Raw genomic sequence first — 23983 nt, 5'->3', positions numbered from 1 at the left:
TCATACCCCCTATATTCAAGTCAAGATCATTGATATATACCACAAAAAGCAAGGGACCCAGTACTGAGCCCTGCGGAACCCCACTGGAAACAGCCTTCCAGTCACAAAAACACCCATCAACCATTACCCTCTGCTTCCTGTCTCCGAGCCCGTTTTGAATCCAACTTGACACTTTGCCCTGGATCCCATGGGCTTTTAACTTCGTGACCAGTCTGCCATGTGGAACCTTACCAAAAGCCTTGCTAAAGTCCATGTAGACTACATCAAATGCACTACCCTCGTCTACCCTCCTTGTTACCTCCTCAAAAAATTCAATCAAGTTTGTCAGACACGACCTTCCCTTAACAAATCCGTGCTGACTGTTCTTGATTAGTCCGTGTCTTTCTAAACGAAGATTTATCCTGCCCTTCAGAATTCATTCCAATAATTTTCCCACCACTGAGGTTAGGCTGACTGGCCTGTAATTACTCGGTCTATCCTTTTCTCCCTTTTCAAACAAGGGTACCACATTAGCAGTCCTCCGGCACCACACCTGTAGCCAGAGAGGATTGAAAAATGATGATCAGGGCCTCTGCTATTTCCTCTTTTGCTTCGCTTAACAGCCTGGGGTACATATTATGTATCAGTCGTCCGAGACACCCGCCTCGCTCCACCCCCCTCCGTCCAACACACTCTCCCGCCTTGGCCGCCCCCCCTCTCGCCCCGGGACGCTCCCCCTGCCCCCCTCGCACCCCCCCCACCCGCCTCGCTCGATCTCCCCCAGTCCCCACAATACTCCTCCGTCCAGTGGCCACAACAACTCACCTTGATACTTCCATTCATCAGCCCCACGGCCAGGAGCAGGCCCATCTTGTTAAAACTGCAGCTCAGCACGCCAGCCTCGCAGTCTCTGCAAGTTAGAGCCATCATCAGAGCTCAACACAGACAGCTCGTGCAGATTCAACAACAACTTGCATTTATATAGCGCCTTTAATGTAGTAAAACAGCAGAGCACTAGATGTAATAGCAGAGCACTTGGAAAGCAGTGACAGGATCGGACAGTCAACATGGATTCACAAAAAGTAAATCGTGCTTGACTAATCTGCTGGAATTTTTTGAGGATGTAACTGGTAGAATAGATAAAGGAGAACCAGTGGATGTGGTGTATTTGGACTTTCAGAAGGCTTTCGATTAGGTCCCACGTAAGAGATTAGCGTGTAAAGTTAAAGCACATGGGATTGGGGGCAAGGTACTGACTTGGATAGAGAACTGGTTGGCGGACAGAAAGCAAAGAGTTGGAATAAACGGGTCGTTTTCCGAGTGGCAGGCAGTGACTTGTGGGGTACCGCAAGGATCGGTCCTAGGACCCCAGCTGTTCACAATATATATTAATCATCTGGACGAGGGAATTGGATGTAATATCTCCAAATTTGCAGACGACACAAAGCTGGGTGGGAGGGTAAGCTGTGAGGAGGATGTCGTGAAACTCCAGTACGATTTGGACAGGTTGGGTGATTGGGCAGAAACATGGCAAATGCATGATAATGTGGATAAATGTGAGGTTATCCACTTTGGTGGCAAAAACAGGAAGGCAGATTATTATTTGAATGGCAATAGATTGGGAGAAGGGGAAGTGCAAAGAGACCTGGGTGTTCTTGTGCACCAGTCGCTGAAGGTAAGCATGCAGGTGCACCAGGCGGTTAAGAAGGCAAATGGTATGTCGGCCTTCGTAGCGAGAGGGTTTGAGTACAAGAACAAGGATGTCTTGCTACAGTTGTACAGGGCCTTGGTGAGACCGCACCTTGAGTATTGTGTGCAGTTTTGGTCGCCTTACCTGAGGAAGGACGTTCTTGCCATGGAAGGAGTGCAGCGAAGATTCACCAGGCTGATACCTGGGATGGCAGGAATGACGTATGAGGAGAGATTGTGTCGATTGGGCTTATACTCACTGGAGTTTAGAAGATTGAGAGGGGATCTCATAGAAACCTATAAAATTCTGTCATGTCTGGACAGACTAGATGCAGGAAGGATGTTCCCGATGGCCGGGGAGTCCAGAACCAGGGGTCACAGTCTAAGGATAAGGGGTAAGCCATTTAGGACAGAGATGAGGAGGAATTTCTTCACCCAGAGAGTGGTGAACCTGTGGAATTCTCTGCCACAGAGGGCGGTGGAGGCCAGTTCATTAAATATATTCAAGAAAGAGTTGGATATATTTCTTGAGGCTAAAGGGATCAAGGGATATGGGGAGAAGGCAGGGACAGGGTACTGAATTTGGATGATCAGCCATGATCACATTGAATGGCGGAGCAGGCTCGAAGGGCCGAATGGCCTACTCCTGCTCCTATCTTCTATGTTTCTATGTCCCAGGAGCCATTATCAGACAGAATTTGACAGCGAGCCTCGTAAGGAGATATTAGGACAGGCGACCAAAAACCTGGTCTAAGAGGTGAGTTTTAAGGAGCGTCTTAATGGAGGAGCGAGAGGCGGAGAGGGGATTCCAGAGCTCGGGGCCCAGGCAGCTGAAGGCACGGCCGGCAATAGCGGAGCGATGGAAATCGGGGGGATGCGCAAGAGGCCAGAATTGGAGGAGCGCAGAGATCTCGGAGGGTTGTGGGGCTAGAGGAGGTTACAGAGATAGGGAGGGGAGCGAGGACCATGGAGGGATTTGAAAACAAGGATGAGAATTTTTAAAATCGAGGTGTTGCTGGACCGGGAGCCAGTGTAGGTCAGGCTGCAGAGGGGGTGATGGGTGAACGGGACTCGGTGCGAGTTAGGACACAGGGCAGCAGAGTATTGGATGAGCGGATGGTTACGGAGGGTGAAAGGTGAGTGGGAGGTAGGCCAGGAGAGTGTTGAATAGTTGAGTCTGGTGGTAACAAAGGCATGGACGATTCCTGGGATGGCAGGAATGACGTATGAGGAGAGATTGGGCTTGTACTCGCTGGAGTTTAGAAGAATGAGAGGGGATCTCATTGAAACTTATAAAATTCTAACAGGACTAGACAGACTAGATGCAGGAAGGATGTTCCCGATGGCGGGGGAGTCCAGAACCAGGGGTCACAGTCTAAGGATAAGGGGTAAGCCATTTAGGACAGAGATGAGGAGGAATTTCTTCACCCAGAGAGTGGTGAACCTGTGGAATTCTCTACCACACAAGGCAGTTGAGGCCAATTCATTAAATATATTCAAGAAGGAGTTGGATATATTTCTTAAGGCTAAAGGGATCAAGGGATATGGGGAGAAGGGACAGGGTACTGAATTTGGATGATCAGCCATGATCGCATTGAATGGCGGAGCAGGCTCGAGGGGCCGAATGGCCTATTCCTGCTCCTATCTTCTATGTTTCTATTGTGGCGACACGCCACCACTGGACATAATCCGCTCACGGCGGCACAGACAGTCTAAGCAGAAGCCCCCAGCCGGGGGCCCTTTCCTCCAGCAACTTGTTTCCCGCAGGGAGAGGCTGCCGGGAGCACTTCCTGTCTGGGAAGTATTTAAGTGGATGCGCGGGCTTTTCTAGTTCCTGTTTGTCATGTGGTTGGAATAAAGCAGTTGTGTTTTCAATAGCTCTGGTCTCGACTCCCACGTTTGCCGCGGTATCTCAACACTGGTGACCCCGACGCTCAGGACGAATCCTAAGCTAGCATGGTGGATACAAACGCAGTCACGGTTAAATTACCAGACTTTTGGGAGAACCTCGCCGAAGCCTGGTTCGTTCAAGCTGAGTCCAGATTCCGGCTGAAAGGCATTACAGTCGACGCCACGAAGTACGACTACCTCGTCGCCTCGCTCACCTACGCTACAGTCCCCAAGGTTTGGGCAGCGCTGCAGAATCCACCAACGGAGGGCAAGTACGAACATCTGAAGGCTGCGCTACTTAAAAAATTTCAAACGTCCTCTTACCAGCGCCACTGCCAACTCCTGGACCTCCCCGGCCTTGGTGACGCTTCACCATCAGACCTGCTTTCCCACATGCTGTCCCTCTCAGACGACAAAAATCCCAGCGCCCTTTTTCGCACGCTTTTCATTCGGCAGCTCCCCGCCAGCATCCGCCCGCTCATTGTGGAGTCCGACTCCACGGACCTGAATGATATAGCCGAAAAGGCCGACCGGCTGCTCTCTGCACAGGCCGCTCGCGACGTCGCACCCGACCTCACGGCAACGACCACGCGGTCTTCCCGGGCCGCTAGGCCCGACCGCCCTACCACTCCGGATCACTGCTACTACCACACCCGTTTTGGCGCTAGGGCTCAACGCTGCACGCCACCGTGTACCTTCAAACCCCCCCCCGCACCGGCCCCCGCGATGGCCGCGGGGCAGAAGGAGCCACTACTGTACGTCACTGACGACAGAACCAACCGCCGATTCCTGTGCGACACAGGGGCCCAGCACAGCATCACCCCCGCCTCCGCCCTCGAGATCCAACGCGGCATCACACTGGCTGCAGCCAACGGCTCTGAAATCCACACATATGGCACCCGCATGGTCACGCTCGACCTCGCGGGCCGCCGCTACCGCTGGGAGTTCCTCACAGCCAAGGTCCTCTGCCCACTCATCGGCGCTGACTTCCTACGCGCCCACGGCCTCCTTGTCGACATTCCGAGGCACCGCCTCGTCGACATCAACACTATGGCCCCCATCCCCGGCGCCTTTACCCCAGCCCGTTCGGCCGGCCCGACGACCTACTGCCTCGCCAGAGCCACGGATGACTACTCGGCACTCCTAGCTGAGTTTCCCGCCCTCACTAACCCGACCTTTTCGGCCAAAGCCGCCAAGCACGGTGTGGAACACTATATCCCCACCACCGGCCCCCCAGTTTCTGCCCACGCCCGCAGACTCAACCCGGCCAAGCTGGAAATCGCGCGGGCCGAGTTCACCAACATGGAACAACTCGGCATCATCCGCCGCTCCAGCAGCCCTTGGGCCTCGCCCCTCCACATCGCCCCCAAGCCCGGCGGAGGCTGGCGCCCTTGCGGGGACTACCGCCGCCTCAACGACGCCACCACCCCCGATCGATACCCGGTGCCACACATCCAGGACTTCTCGGCCCGACTGGCCGGACGAACCGTCTTTTCCAAAGTCGACCTGGTGCGCGGTTACCACCAAGTCCCCGTACACCCCGCGGACATCCCCAAAACGGCCGTCATCACCCCATTCGGCCTGTTCGAGTTCCTGAGGATGCCCTTTGGCCTCAAGAATGCAGCACAGGCTTTCCAGCGCCTTATGGACTCAGTCCTCCGGGACCTGAACTTCCTATTCATCTATCTAGACGACATTCTCGTGGCCAGCTCCTCCAAACAGGAACACCTCGAACACCTTCGCATCCTGTTCGGGCGCCTAGCCCAACACGGGCTCATCCTCAGCCCGGCAAAGTGCCAATTCGGCCTAACCGAGATCGAGTTTCTCGGTCACCACATCACCCCTGCTGGGGCCGTCCCTCTGCCCAACAAGGTGCAGGCCGTCCAGCAATTCCCCCGCCCCACAACCATCAAGGGCCTCCAGGAGTTCCTCGGGATGGTGAACTTCTACAACAGGTTCATCCCCAGAGCCGCAGCCCTCATGAAGCCCCTATACGACTCCCTCCGAGGAAAATCCGGCAAGATGGACGTAGCCTGGACCACTGACACGGCAGCCGCCTTCGACGCCACCAAAAACGCGCTCGCCGACGCCACTCTGCTCGCGCACCTGAGGGCCGATGCCCGGGTCACGCTCACCACCGACGCCTCCGACCACGCGGTCGGGGCCGTGTTCGAGCAGTGGGTCAATGGCGCGTGGCAGCCACTTGCCTTCTACAGCCGCCAACTGCGCCCCCCGGAGGTCAAATACTCCACTTTCGACCGCGAGCTTCTCGCACTCCACCTGTCGGTCCGCCATTTCAGGTTCCTCCTGGAAGGCCGCCCCTTCACCGCGTATGTGGACCACAAGCCACTCACATACGCGATGGCCAAGCACACCAAACCCTGGTCCGCTAGGCAGCAACGCCAGCTCGCGGCCGTCTCCGAGTTTACTACGGACATTCAGCACGTCTCCGGTCGAGACAACGTGGTCACCGACTGCCTTTCCCGTCCCGCCGTCTGTGCGAATCACCTCGCGGTCGACTACGCACAACTAGCAGCGGCCCAGCTCACGGACCCAGACCTCCTCTCGGCGGCTACCAGCCTGCCAGGGCTACGCCTAGCCAAGGTCGCGCACGGGCCCAAAGCCACGGCAGTCACGTGCGACGTCTCACTCGGCCAACCCAGGCCGGTCGTCCCTGAGACCTGGCGCCGCCGCGTCTTCGACGCGCTCCACGGGCTCTCTCACCCGGGTTCCCGCGCATCTGTCAAACTCCTCTCCAAGCGCTTCGTCTGGCGCGGCCTCAGCAGAGATGTTCGGACTTGGGCCACCTCCTGCCTCGCCTGCCAACGGGCTAAGGTACAGCTGCACACCAAAGCACCCCTGGGAAACTTTGAGGTACCCAGCCGCCGCTTCGACCACGTACACGTCGACATCGTCGGTCCCCTGCCGCCATCGCAAGGCCAAACTTATCTCCTCACGATGGTCGACCGCTACACACGCTGGCCTGAGGCAGTGCCGCTGACCTCCACCACCACAGCCGACATCGCCAGGGCGTTCGTTAACACCTGGGTTGCGAGGTTCGGCGTACCGGCCGACATAACCTCCGACAGAGGCGCCCAGTTCACCTCTGAACTCTGGACGGCCACAGCACGCAACCTCGGGGTGACGCTCCACCGCACCACGGCGTACCACCCGCAGGCCAATGGACTTTGTGAACGCTTCCACAGGCCACTCAAGGCCTCACTCCGCGCCGGCCTGCAGGACAGTACCTGGACTGACCGCCTACCGTGGGTGCTACTCGGCCTACGCACCGCGGTCAAGGAAGACCTCCAGTCCTCGGCAGCGGAGTTAGTCTACGGACAACCGCTGCGCGTCCCAGGCGAATTCCTTCCGGAGCCTACCAAGCCTTGGTCGGCCGAACAACAGCGGCTCGACTCTTTCTCTTCCGCTCAGCAGTTCGCCCCACTTCCGGTCAACCGACACGGCGAGCTCGCACCTCACGTCCTGCCAAATTTACAGCAGGCGCGCTTCGTCTTCGTGCGACACGACGTGCACCGCGGGCCCCTGCGACCCCCGTACGACGGTCCGTACAAGGTACTACAAACCGGGGACAAGGTCTTCAAGCTGCGACTCGGCGACAGGGTCGAGACAGTCTCCATCGACCGGCTCAAACCAGCACACACAGAACCAGGGGAACAGGTCCCCGTGGCCCAGCCTCCAACTAGAGGCCGTCCCCCCGGCAAGCCAGCACAGCCGGCGGCGAACCACCCGACCCAACCAACCAGACCGGCGACCACTCAGAGCCGCTGCGGCAGAACCATTAGACCACCGTCACGACTCGTCCACTCCTCCTAAGCGGATTCTGGGGGGAGCTCTGTGGCGACACGCCACCACTGGACATAATCCGCTCACGGCGGCACAGACAGTCTAAGCAGAAGCCCCCAGCCGGGGGCCCTTTCCTCCAGCAACTTGTTTCCCGCAGGGACAGGCTGCCGGGAGCACTTCCTGTCTGGGAAGTATTTAAGTGGATGCGCGGGCTTTTCTAGTTCCTGTTTGTCATGTGGTTGGAATAAAGCAGTTGTGTTTTCAATAGCTCTGGTCTCGACTCCCACGTTTGCCGCGGTATCTCAACACTATGTATATTTTGGGTATATTGGGTTTATTTGGGGTATATTGTGGGGTTTATTTGGGGTATATTTGGGATTTATTGTGGGGTATATTTGGGATTTATTTGGGGTTTAATGTGGAGTATATTTGGGGTTTATTGTGGGGTATATTTGGGGTTTATTTGTGGTATATTTGGGGTTTATTTTGTGGTATATTTGGGGTTTATTTTGTGGTATATTTGGGATTTATTTAGGGTTTATTTAGGATATATTGTGGGTTTATTTAGGATATATTGTGGGTTTATTTAGGATTTATTATGGTTCATTTAGGATATATTGTGGGTTTATTTAGGATAGGAATGCGGAGGTCAGGGATGGCATTAAAAGGGAAATTAGAGAAGCATGCAATAAGGGCACAGCAGTTATCATGGGTGACTTTAATCTACATATAGATTGGGCTAACCAAATTAGTAACAATACTGTGGAGCAAGAATTCCTGGAGTGTATACGGGATGGTTTCCTGGACCAATATGTCGAGGAACCAACTAGAGATCAGGCCATCTTAGACTGGGTATTATGTAATGAGAAAGGATTAATTAGCAATCTTGTTGTGCGAGGCCCCTTGGGTCAGAGCGATCATAATATGATCGAATTCTTCATTAAGATGGAGAGTGAAGTAGTTGACTCAGAGACTAGGGTCCTGAAGTTAAATAAAGGAAACTACGATGGTATGAGGCACGAGTTGGGTAGGATTGATTGGGGAATGTCACTCAAAAGGTTGACGGTGGATAGGCAATGGCAAACATTCAAAGGTCGCATGGATGAACGACAGAATTTGTTCATCCCAGTTTGGCATAAAAATAAAACAAAAAAGGTGACTCAACCGTGGCTAACAAGGGAAATTAGAGATAGCATAAGATCCAAGGAGAGGACATATAAATTGGCCAGAAAAAGCAGTAAACCTGAGGATTGGGAGCAGTTTAGGATTCAACAAAGGAGGACAAAGGGATTAATTAAGAGGGGGAAAATAGAGTATGAGAGTAAGCTAGCTGGGAACATAAAAACTGACTGTAAAAGCTTTTATAAATATGTGAAGAGAAAAAGATTGGTGAAGTCAAGCGTAGGTCCCTTGCAGTCAGAATCAGGGGACTTTATAATGGGGAACAAAGAAATGGCAGACCAATTAAATACATATTTTGGTTCTGTCTTCACAAAGGAGGACACAAATAACCTCCCAGAGATGTCGGGAACATGGGGTCTAATGAAAGGGAGGAACTGATAGAAATCAGTATTTGTAGGGAAATGGTGTTAGAGAAATTGACGGGATTGAAGGCCGATAAATCCCCAGGGCCTGATAATCTACATCCTAGGGTACTTAAGGAAGTGGCCCTAGAAATAGTGGATGCATTGCTGGTCATCTTCCAAAATTCTATAGACTCTGGAACAGTTCCCATGGATTGGAGGGTAGCTAATGTTACCCCGCTGTTCAAAAAAGGTGGTAGAGAGAAAATGGGGAATTACAGACCGGTAAGCCTGACATCGGTTGTGGGGAAAATGCTAGAGTCCATTATAAAAGATGTAATAGCAGAGCACTTGGAAAACAGTAACCGGATCGGACAAAGTCAACATGGATTTACAAAAGGTAAATGGTGCTTGATTAATCTACTGGAATTTTTTGAGGATGTAACTGGTAAAATAGATAAGGGAGAACCAGTGGATGTGGTGTATTTGGACTTTCAAAAGGCTTTCGATAAGGTCCCGCATAAGAGATTAGCGTGTAAAGTTAAGGCACATGGGATTGGGTGCAAGGTATTGACTTGGATAGAGAACTGGTTGGCAGACAGAAAGCAAAGAGTTGGAATAAACGGCTTTTTTTCCCCGAGTGGCAGGCAGTGACTAGTGGGGTACCGCAAGGATTGGTCCTTGGACCCCAGCTATTCACAATGGCCTAGAAATTGGGTTGGTAGTGCCGGCGCTGAGCGCCTAAAGAGACCTAGAATTGGGGCGAAGCCCTATGTTGGGGCGAACGCTATGAAGATAGCGCCAACTCAGATATTGACTATACATTTAGCACCTGCGCTAAGTGTTTGCGCGCGCCCGTGAGCGCAAGCAGCTCATGACGTCATTTCAGTGTGCAACGCCTTTTAGGAGCGCCTGAGCGCATATTGGGTGGCGCCCGGAGCCTTAGTGCCCAGCGCTATTAGTGACAGTTCGAGGGAGGGCTAACAGGCCCTTCTCGGAGTAGGGCGGCGCTATTTAAAGGGGACAGCTCTCGTGCAGAATCTTCTGCTTTACAGTACTTGGGACCTTCAACCAATAGGATATATTGTCGGTTTATTTAGGGTTTATTGTGGGTTTATTTAGGATATATTGTGGGTTTATTGTGGGGTATATTGTGGGTTTATTGTGTTTATTTAGGACATATTGTGGGTTTATTGTGGGGTATATTGTGGGTTTATTTAGGATATATTGTGGGTTTATTTAGAGTTTATTGTGGGTTTATTTAGGATATATTGTGGGTTTATTGTGAGGTATATTGTGGGTTTATTTAGGGTTTATTGCGGAGTTGCTGTATTTATTTAGGGTTTATTGCGGAGTTGTTGTATTTATTTAGGGTTTATTGGGGGTTTATTGCCGAGTTGCTGTATTTATTGAGGGTTTATTGCGGAGTTGCTGTATTTATTTAGGGTTTATTGCGGAGTTGCTGTATTTATTTAGGGTTTATTGAGTGTTTATTGCGGAGTTGCTGTATTTATTTAGGGTTTATTGAGTGTTTATTGCGGAGTTGCTGTATTTATTTAGGGTTTATTGCGGAGTTGCTGTATTTATTTAGGGTTTATTGCGGTGCAAACTGTTTTTCTCTCGGACGCTCTCGCTCACTCACACACACACACACCCTGACCCTAAAACTCTCACACACACACACACACACTGACCCTAAAACTCTCTCTCACACTCACACACCCTGACCCTAAAACTCACTCTCACACACACACACACTGACCCTAAAACTCACTCTCACACACACACACACCCGACCCTAAAACTCACACACACACACACACACACTGACCCTAAAACTCTCTCTCACACTCACACACCCTGACCCTAAAACTCTCACACACACACACACACACACACCCTGACCCTAAAACTCTCACACACACACACACACACACACCCTGACCCTAAAACTCACTCTCACACACACACACACTGACCCTAAAACTCACTCTCACACACACACACACCCGACCCTAAAACTCACACACACACACACACACACTGACCCTAAAACTCACTCTCACACACACACACACACTGACCCTAAAACTCTCTCACACACACACCCTGACCCTAAAACTCACTCTCACACACACACACACACTGACCCTAAAACTCACTCTCACACACACACACACTGACCCTAAAACTCTCACACACACACACACACACACACACTCTGACCCTAAAACTCACTCTCACACACACACACACTGACCCTAAAACTCTCACACACACACACACACACTCTGACCCTAAAACTCTCTCTCACACACACACACACTGACCCTAAAACTCACTCTCACACACACACACACTGACCCTAAAACTCACACACACACACACACACACTCTGACCCTAAAACTCACTCTCACACACACACACACTGACCCTAAAACTCTCACACACACACACACACACTCTGACCCTAAAACTCTCTCTCACACACACACACACTGACCCTAAAACTCACTCTCACACACACACACTCTGACCCTAAAACTCACTCTCACACACACACTGACCCTAAAACTCTCACACACACACACACACTGACCCTAAAACTCACTCTCACACACACACACACTGACCCTAAAACTCACTCTCACACACACACACACTGACCCTAAAACTCTCACACACACACACACACACTGACCCTAAAACTCACTCTCACACACACACACACTGACCCTAAAACTCACTCTCACACACACACACACACTGACCCTAAAACTCACTCTCACACACACACACACTGACCCTAAAACTCACTCTCACACACACACACACACACTGACCCTAAAACTCACTCTCACACACACACACACACTGACCCTAAAACTCACTCTCACACACACACACACTGACCCTAAAACTCTCTCACACACACACACACACACTGACCCTAAAACTCACTCTCACACACACACACACACACACACCCGACCCTAAAACTCACTCTCACACACACACACACTGACCCTAAAACTCTCTCACACTCACACACACTGACCCTAAAACTCTCTCTCACACACACACACACTGACCCTAAAACTCTCTCACACTCACACACACTGACCCTAAAACTCTCTCACACACACACACACACACACACACTGACCCTAAAACTCACTCTCACACACACACACACTGACCCTAAAACTCACTCTCACACACACACACACTGACCCTAAAACTCTCACACTCACACACACTGACCCTAAAACTCTCTCACACACACACACACACACTGACCCTAAAACTCACTCACACTCACACACACTGACCCTAAAACTCACTCACACACACACACACTGACCCTAAAACTCACTCACACACACACACACTGACCCTAAAACTCACTCACACACACACACACACACTGACCCTAAAACTCACTCTCACACACACACACACACACACACTGACCCTAAAACTCTCTCACACACACACACACACACACACTGACCCTAAAACTCACTCTCACACACACACTCACACACTGACCCTAAAACTCACTCTCACACACACACACACACTGACCCTAAAACTCACTCTCACACACACACTCACACACTGACCCTAAAACTCACTCTCACACACACACACACACACTGACCCTAAAACTCACTCTCTCACACACACACACACACTGACCCTAAAACTCTCTCACACACACACACACACTGACCCTAAAACTCTCTCACACACACACACTGACCCTAAAACTCACTCTCACACACACACACACACACTGACCCTAAAACTCTCTCACACACACACACACTGACCCTAAAACTCACTCACACACACACACACTGACCCTAAAACGCACACACACACACACACACACACTGACCCTAAAACTCACTCTCACACACACACACACACACACACACACTGACCCTAAAACTCTCTCTCACACACACACACACACACTGACCCTAAAACTCTCTCACACACACACACACACACTGACCCTAAAACTCACTCTCACACACACACACACACACTGACCCTAAAACTCTCTCTCACACACACACACACTGACCCTAAAACTCTCTCTCACACACACACACACACACACTCTGACCCTAAAACTCTCTCTCACACACACACACTGACCCTAAAACACTCTCTCACACACACACACACACACTGACCCTAAAACTCTCTCACACACACACACACACACACACTGACCCTAAAACTCACTCTCACACACACACACACACACTGACCCTAAAACTCACTCTCACACACACACACTGACCCTAAAACTCACTCTCACACACACACACACCCTGACCCTAAAACTCACTCTCACACTCACACACACACTGACCCTAAAACTCACTCTCACTCACACACACACTGACCCTAAAACTCACTCTCACACACACACACACACACTGACCCTAAAACTCACTCACACTCACACACACACTGACCCTAAAACTCACTCTCACACACACACACTGACCCTAAAACTCACTCTCACACACACACACACCCTGACCCTAAAACTCACTCTCACACTCACACACACACTGACCCTAAAACTCACTCTCACACTCACACACACACTGACCCTAAAACTCACTCTCACACACACACACTGACCCTAAAACTCACTCTCACACACACTCACACACTGACCCTAAAACTCACTCTCACACACACACACACACTGACCCTAAAACTCACTCTCACACACACTCACACACTGACCCTAAAACTCACTCTCACTCACACACACACACTGACCCTAAAACTCACTCTCACTCACACACACACCCTGACCCTAAAACTCACTCTCACACTCACACACACACTGACCCTAAAACTCACTCTCACACACACACACTGACCCTAAAACTCACTCTCACACACACACACACCCTGACCCTAAAACTCACTCTCACACTCACACACACTGACCCTAAAACTCACTCTCACACACACACACACTGACCCTAAAACTCACTCTCACACACACACACTCTGACCCTAAAACTCACTCTCACACACACACACACTGACCCTAAAACTCACTCTCACACACACACACACCCTGACCCTAAAACTCACTCTCACACACACACACTCTGACCCTAAAACTCACTCTCACACTCACACACACACTGACCCTAAAACTCACTCTCACACACACACACACTGACCCTAAAACTCACTCTCACACACACACACACTGACCCTAAAACTCACTCTCACACACACACACACCCTGACCCTAAAACTCTCTCTCACACACACACACACTGACCCTAAAACTCACTCTCACACACACACACACTGACCCTAAAACTCACTCTCACACACACTCTGACCCTAAAACTCACTCTCACACACACACACACTGACCCTAAAACTCTCTCACACACACACACACACACACACTGACCCTAAAACTCTCTCTCACACACACTGACCCTAAAACTCACTCTCACACACACACACACCCTGACCCTAAAACTCACTCTCACACACACACACACACTGACCCTAAAACTCTCTCACACACACACACACACACTGACCCTAAAACTCTCTCACACACACACACACACACTGACCCTAAAACTCTCTCTCACACACACACACTGACCCTAAAACTCACTCTCACACACACACACACCCTGACCCTAAAACTCACTCTCACACTCACACACACACTGACCCTAAAACTCACTCTCACACTCACACACACACTGACCCTAAAACTCACTCTCACACACACACACTGACCCTAAAACTCTCTCTCACACACACACACTGACCCTAAAACTCACTCTCACACACACTCACACACTGACCCTAAAACTCACTCTCACACACACACACACACTGACCCTAAAACTCACTCTCACTCACACACACACACTGACCCTAAAACTCACTCTCACTCACACACACACCCTGACCCTAAAACTCACTCTCACACTCACACACACACTGACCCTAAAACTCACTCTCACACACACACACTGACCCTAAAACTCACTCTCACACACACACACACCCTGACCCTAAAACTCACTCTCACACTCACACACACTGACCCTAAAACTCACTCTCACACACACACACCCTGACCCTAAAACTCACTCTCACACACACACACTCTGACCCTAAAACTCACTCTCACACACACACACACTGACCCTAAAACTCTCTCTCACACACACACACACACACTGACCCTAAAACTCACTCTCACACACACACACACCCTGACCCTAAAACTCTCTCTCACACACACACACACTGACCCTAAAACTCACTCTCACACACACACACACTGACCCTAAAACTCACTCTCACACACACACACACCCTGACCCTAAAACTCACTCACACACACACACACACTGACCCTAAAACTCACTCTCACACACACTCTGACCCTAAAACTCACTCTCACACACACACACACTGACCCTAAAACTCTCTCACACGCACACTGACCCTAAAACTCACTCTCACACACACACTGACCCTAAAACTCTCTCTCACACACACTCTGACCCTAAAACTCACTCTCACACACACACACACACACTGACCCTAAAACTCACTCTCACACACACACTGACCCTAAAACTCTCTCTCACACACACCCTGACCCTAAAACTCACTCACACACACACACACACACTGACCCTAAAACTCACTCACACACACACACACACACTGACCCTAAAACTCTCTCTCACACACACACTGACCCTAAAACTCTCTCTCACACACACACTGACCCTAAAACTCTCTCTCACACACACCCTGACCCTAAAACTCACTCACACACACACACACACACTGACCCTAAAACTCTCTCTCACACACACACTGACCCTAAAACTCACTCTCACACACACACTGACCCTAAAACTCTCTCTCACACACACACTGACCCTAAAACTCTCTCTCACACACACCCTGACCCTAAAACTCTCTCACACACACTCACACACTGACCCTAAAACTCACTCTCACACACACACACACACACTGACCCTAAAACTCACTCTCACACACACACACACCCTGACCCTAAAACTCACTCTCTCACACACACACACACACACACTGACCCTAAAACTCACTCTCACACACACACACTGACCCTAAAACTCACTCTCTCACACACACACACACTGACCCTAAAACTCACTCACACACACACCCTGACCCTAAAACTCTCTCTCACACACACACACACACACACTGACCCTAAAACTCTCTCTCACACACACACACACACTGACCCTAAAACTCTCTCACACACACACACACACACTGACCCTAAAACTCTCTCACACACACACACACACACTGACCCTAAAACTCACTCTCACACACACACACTGACCCTAAAACTCACTCTCACACACACACACACACACACACACACACTGACCCTAAAACTCACTCTCACACACACACACCCTGACCCTAAAACTCACTCTCACACACACACACACACACACAGACCCTAAAACTCACTCACACACACACACACACACACACACCCTGACCCTAAAACTCACTCTCACACACACACACACACACACACTCTGACCCTAAAACTCTCTCTCACACACACACACACCCTGACCCTAAAACTCTCTCACACTCACACACACTGACCCTAAAACTCTCTCTCACACACACACACACACTGACCCTAAAACTCTCTCACACTCACACACACTGACCCTAAAACTCTCTCTCACACACACACACACACTGACCCTAAAACTCTCTCTCACACACACACACACACACTGACCCTAAAACTCACTCTCACACACACACACACCCTGACCCTAAAACTCTCTCTCACACACACACACACCCTGACCCTAAAACTCACTCTCACACTCACACACACTGACCCTAAAACTCTCTCTCACACACACACACACTGACCCTAAAACTCTCTCTCACACACACACACACAGACCCTAAAACTCTCTCACACTCACACACTGACCCTAAAACTCACTCTCTCACACACACACACACTGACCCTAAAACTCACTCTCACACACACACACTGACCCTAAAACTCACTCTCTCACACACACTGACCCTAAAACTCTCACACTCACACACACTGACCCTAAAACTCACTCTCACACACACACACTGACCCTAAAACTCACTCTCACACACACTCACACACACTGACCCTAAAACTCTCTCACACTCACACACTGACCCTAAAACTCACTCTCTCACACACACACACACTGACCCTAAAACTCACTCTCACACACACACACTGACCCTAAAACTCACTCTCACACACACACACACACACTGACCCTAAAACTCTCTCACACTCACACACTGACCCTAAAACTCACTCTCTCACACACACACACACTGACCCTAAAACTCACTCTCACACACACACACTGACCCTAAAACTCACTCTCTCACACACACACACACTGACCCTAAAACTCTCTCACACTCACACACACTGACCCTAAAACTCACTCTCACACACACACACTGACCCTAAAACTCACTCTCACACACACTCACACACACTGACCCTAAAACTCACTCTCACACACACACACACACACTGACCCTAAAACTCTCTCACACTCACACACACTGACCCTAAAACTCACTCTCACACACACACACACACACTGACCCTAAAACTCTCTCACACTCACACACACTGACCCTAAAACTCACTCTCACACACACACACACTGACCCTAAAACTCACTCTCGCACACACACACACTGACCCTAAAACTCTCTCACACTCACACACACTGACCCTAAAACTCACTCTCACACACACACACACACACACACTGACCCTAAAACTCTCTCACACACACACACACTGACCCTAAAACTCTCTCACACACACACACACACTGACCCTAAAACTCTCTCACACTCACACACACTGACCCTAAAACTCTCTCACACACACACACACACTGACCCTAAAACTCACTCTCACACACACACACACACACACACACACACACACACACACTGACCCTAAAACTCTCTCTCTCACACACACACACACACACACACACACACTGACCCTAAAACTCTCTCTCTCACACACACAGACCCTAAAACTCTCTCACACTCACACACACACACCCTGACCCTAAAACTCACTCTCACACACACACACACACACACACACTGACCCTAAAACTCACTCACACACACACACACACACACTGACCCTAAAACTCACTCACACACACACACACACACACCCTGACCCTAAAACTCACTCTCACACACACACACACACACACTGACCCTAAAACTCACTCACACACACACACACACACACCCTGACCCTAAAACTCTCTCTCACACACACACACACACACACACCCTGACCCTAAAACTCACTCACACACACACACACACACCCTGACCCTAAAACTCACTCTCACACACACACACACACTGACCCTAAAACTCTCTCACACACACACACACACCCTGACCCTAAAACTCACTCTCACACACACACACACACACTGACCCTAAAACTCTCTCTCACACACACACACACACACACACACTGACCCTAAAACTCACTCTCACACTCACACACACACTGACCCTAAAACTCTCTCACACTCACACACACTGACCCTAAAACTCACTCTCACACACACACACTGACCCTAAAACTCACTCACACTCACACACACTGACCCTAAAACTCACTCACACACACACACACACTGACCCTAAAACTCTCTCTCACACACACACTGACCCTAAAACTCACTCTCACACACACACACACACTGACCCTAAAACTCTCTCTCACACACACACACACTGACCCTAAAACTCACTCACACTCACACACACTGACCCTAAAACTCACTCACACACACACACACACTGACCCTAAAACTCTCTCTCACACACACACTGACCCTAAAACTCACTCTCACACACACACACACTGACCCTAAAACTCACTCTCACACACACACACACACTGACCCTAAAACTCTCTCTCACACACACACACACTGACCCTAAAACTCACTCTCACACACACTCACACACTGACCCTAAAACTCACTCTCACACACACACACACACACTGACCCTAAAACTCTCTCTCACACACTCACACACTGACCCTAAAACTCACTCTCACACACACACACACACACTCTGACCCTAAAACTCACTCTCACACACACACACACACACTGACCCTAAAACTCACTCACACACACACACACTGACCCTAAAACTCACTCTCACACACACACACACTGACCCTAAAACTCTCTCTCACACACACACACACTGACCCTAAAACTCACTCTCACACACACACACACTGACCCTAAAACTCACTCTCACACTCACACACACTGACCCTAAAACTCACTCTCACACACACACACACTGACCCTAAAACTCTCTCTCACACACACACACACTGACCCTAAAACTCTCTCTCACACACACACACACTGACCCTAAAACTCACACTCACACACACACACTGACCCTAAAACTCACTCTCACACACACACACACACTGACCCTAAAACTCACACTCACACACACACACACTGACCCTAAAACTCTCTCTCACACACACACACACTGACCCTAAAACTCACACTCACACACACACACTGACCCTAAAACTCACACTCACACACACACACTGACCCTAAAACTCACACTCACACACACACACTGACCCTAAAACTCTCTCACACACACACACACTGACCCTAAAACTCTCTCTCACACACACACACACTGACCCTAAAACTCACTCTCACTCACACACACACCCTGACCCTAAAACTCACTCTCACACTCACACACACACTGACCCTAAAACTCACTCTCACACACACACACTCTGACCCTAAAACTCTCTCACACACACACACCCTGATCCTAAAACTCACTCTCACACACACACACACCCTGACCCTAAAACTCACTCACACACACACACTGACCCTAAAACTCACTCTCACACACACTCTGACCCTAAAACTCACTCTCACACACACACACACACACTGACCCTAAAACTCTCTCACACACACACACACACACACACACACACTGACCCTAAAACTCTCTCTCACACACACTCTGACCCTAAAACTCACTCTCACACACACACACACTGACCCTAAAACTCTCTCTCACACACACTCTGACCCTAAAACTCACTCTCACACACACACACACCCTGACCCTAAAACTCTCTCTCACACACACACTGACCCTAAAACTCTCTCTCACACACACCCTGACCCTAAAACTCTCTCACACACACTCACACACTGACCCTAAAACTCACTCTCACACACACACACACACTGACCCTAAAACTCACTCTCACACACACACTGACCCTAAAACTCTCTCTCACACACACCCTGACCCTAAAACTCTCTCACACACACACACACACTGACCCTAAAACTCACTCTCACACACACACTGACCCTAAAACTCTCTCTCACACACACACTGACCCTAAAACTCACTCTCACACACACACACTGACCCTAAAACTCACTCTCACACACACACACACACTGACCCTAAAACTCACTCTCACACACACACACACACACACACTGACCCTAAAACTCACTCTCACACACACACACTGACCCTAAAACTCACTCTCACACACACACACACTCTGACCCTAAAACTCACTCTCACACACACACACACACACTGACCCTAAAACTCTCTCTCACACACACACTGACCCTAAAACTCTCTCTCACACACACCCTGACCCTAAAACTCTCTCACACACACTCACACACTGACCCTAAAACTCACTCTCACACACACACACTGACCCTAAAACTCACTCTCACACACACACACACCCTGACCCTAAAACTCACTCTCTCACACACACACACACACACACTGACCCTAAAACTCACTCTCACACACACACACACTGACCCTAAAACTCACTCTCACACACACACACACTGACCCTAAAACTCACTCTCACACACACACACTGACCCTAAAACTCACTCTCACACACACACACACACACACACACTGACCCTAAAACTCTCTCTCACACACACACACACTGACCCTAAAACTCACTCTCACACACACACACCCTGACCCTAAAACTCACTCTCACACACTGACCCTAAAACTCACTCTCACACACACACACCCTGACCCTAAAACTCACTCTCACACACACACACACTGACCCTAAAACTCACTCTCACACACACACACACTGACCCTAAAACTCTCTCACACACACACACACTGACCCTAAAACTCACTCTCACACACACACACTGACCCTAAAACTCACTCACACACACACACACACACACTGACCCTAAAACTCACTCTCACACACACACACACACACACACAGACCCTAAAACTCACTCACACACACACACACCCTGACCCTAAAACTCACTCTCACACACACACACACACACACACTCTGACCCTAAAACTCTCTCTCACACACACACACACCCTGACCCTAAAACTCTCTCACACTCACACACACTGACCCTAAAACTCTCTCTCACACACACACACACACTGACCCTAAAACTCTCTCTCACACACACACACACACTGACCCTAAAACTCACTCTCACACACACACACACCCTGACCCTAAAACTCTCTCTCACACACACACACACTGACCCTAAAACTCTCTCTCACACACACACACACTGACCCTAAAACTCTCTCTCACACACACACCCTGACCCTAAAACTCACTCTCACACTCACACACACTGACCCTAAAACTCTCTCTCACACACACACCCTGACCCTAAAACTCTCTCTCACACACACACACACCCTGACCCTAAAACTCACTCTCACACTCACACACACTGACCCTAAAACTCTCTCACACACACACACTGACCCTAAAACTCTCTCTCACACACACACACACACACTGACCCTAAAACTCTCTCACACTCACACACACTGACCCTAAAACTCACTCTCACACACACACACTGACCCTAAAACTCACTCTCTCACACACACACACACTGACCCTAAAACTCTCTCACACTCACACACACTGACCCTAAAACTCACTCTCACACACACACACTGACCCTAAAACTCACTCTCACACACACTCACACACACTGACCCTAAAACTCACTCTCACACACACACACACACACTGACCCTAAAACTCTCTCACACTCACACACACTGACCCTAAAACTCACTCTCACACACACACACACTGACCCTAAAACTCACTCTCACACACACACACACACACACACTGACCCTAAAACTCTCTCACACTCACACACACTGACCCTAAAACTCACTCTCACACACACACACACACTGACCCTAAAACTCTCTCACACACACACACACTGACCCTAAAACTCTCTCACACACACACACACACTGACCCTAAAACTCTCTCACACACACACACCCTGACCCTAAAACTCACTCTCACACACACACACACACACACTGACCCTAAAACTCACTCACACACACACACACACACCCTGACCCTAAAACTCACTCTCACACACACACACACACACACTGACCCTAAAACTCACTCACACACACACACACACACACTGACCCTAAAACTCTCTCTCACACACACACACACACACACCCTGACCCTAAAACTCACTCACACACACACACACACACCCTGACCCTAAAACTCACTCTCACACACACACACACACTGACCCTAAAACTCTCTCACACACACACACACACTGACCCTAAAACTCACTCTCACACACACACACACACACACTGACCCTAAAACTCACTCTCACACACACACACACACACCCTGACCCTAAAACTCACTCTCACACACACACACACACACACTGACCCTAAAACTCACTCTCACACACACACACACACACTGACCCTAAAACTCTCTCTCACACACACACTGACCCTAAAACTCTCTCACACTCACACACACTGACCCTAAAACTCACTCTCACACACACACACTGACCCTAAAACTCACTCACACTCACACACACTGACCCTAAAACTCACTCACACACACACACACACTGACCCTAAAACTCTCTCTCACACACACACTGACCCTAAAACTCACTCTCACACACACACACACTGACCCTAAAACTCACTCTCACACACACACACACACTGACCCTAAAACTCTCTCTCACACACACTCACACACTGACCCTAAAACTCACTCTCACACACACACACACACACTGACCCTAAAACTCTCTCTCACACACACACACACTGACCCTAAAACTCACTCTCACACACACTCACACACTGACCCTAAAACTCACTCTCACACACACACACACACTGACCCTAAAACTCTCTCTCACACACTCACACACTGACCCTAAAACTCACTCTCACACACACACACACACACTCTGACCCTAAAACTCACTCTCACACACACACACACACACACTGACCCTAAAACTCACTCTCACACACACACACACTGACCCTAAAACTCACTCTCACACACACACACACTGACCCTAAAACTCTCTCTCACACACACACACACTGACCCTAAAACTCTCTCTCACACACACACACACTGACCCTAAAACTCTCTCTCACACACACACACTGACCCTAAAACTCTCTCTCACACACACACACACTGACCCTAAAACTCACACTCACACACACACACTGACCCTAAAACTCACTCTCACACACACACACACACACACACACACTGACCCTAAAACTCACACTCACACACACACACACTGACCCTAAAACTCTCTCTCACACACACACACACTGACCCTAAAACTCACACTCACACACACACACTGACCCTAAAACTCACACTCACACACACACACTGACCCTAAAACTCTCTCACACACACACACACTGACCCTAAAACTCTCTCTCACACACACACACACTGACCCTAAAACTCACT

At 49.7% G+C, this 23983-nt stretch overlaps 1 protein-coding gene across 1 annotated transcript in view; it reads right to left on the bottom strand.

Moving 5' to 3' along the window:
- The window catches only part of LOC147094608 (uncharacterized), a 46708-nt gene that overhangs the window by 11827 nt on the left and 10898 nt on the right, over positions 1–23983 (bottom strand). Inside the window, exon 2 of the mRNA XM_085974444.1 lies at positions 805–889. Coding sequence (XP_085830570.1) covers positions 805–889 — 85 coding nt within the window. The remainder of the gene's footprint in view (positions 1–804; positions 890–23983) is intronic.

The sequence above is a fragment of the Somniosus microcephalus genome, unplaced genomic scaffold, assembly GCF_052327205.1.
Source record: "Somniosus microcephalus isolate GS21.2 unplaced genomic scaffold, FLI_Smic_1.0 unresolved_chr1, whole genome shotgun sequence".
Lineage (NCBI taxonomy): Eukaryota > Metazoa > Chordata > Chondrichthyes > Squaliformes > Somniosidae > Somniosus > Somniosus microcephalus.
The sequence above is the reverse complement of the archived record's forward strand: the minus strand, read 5'-3'. Positions and strand labels throughout refer to the sequence as shown.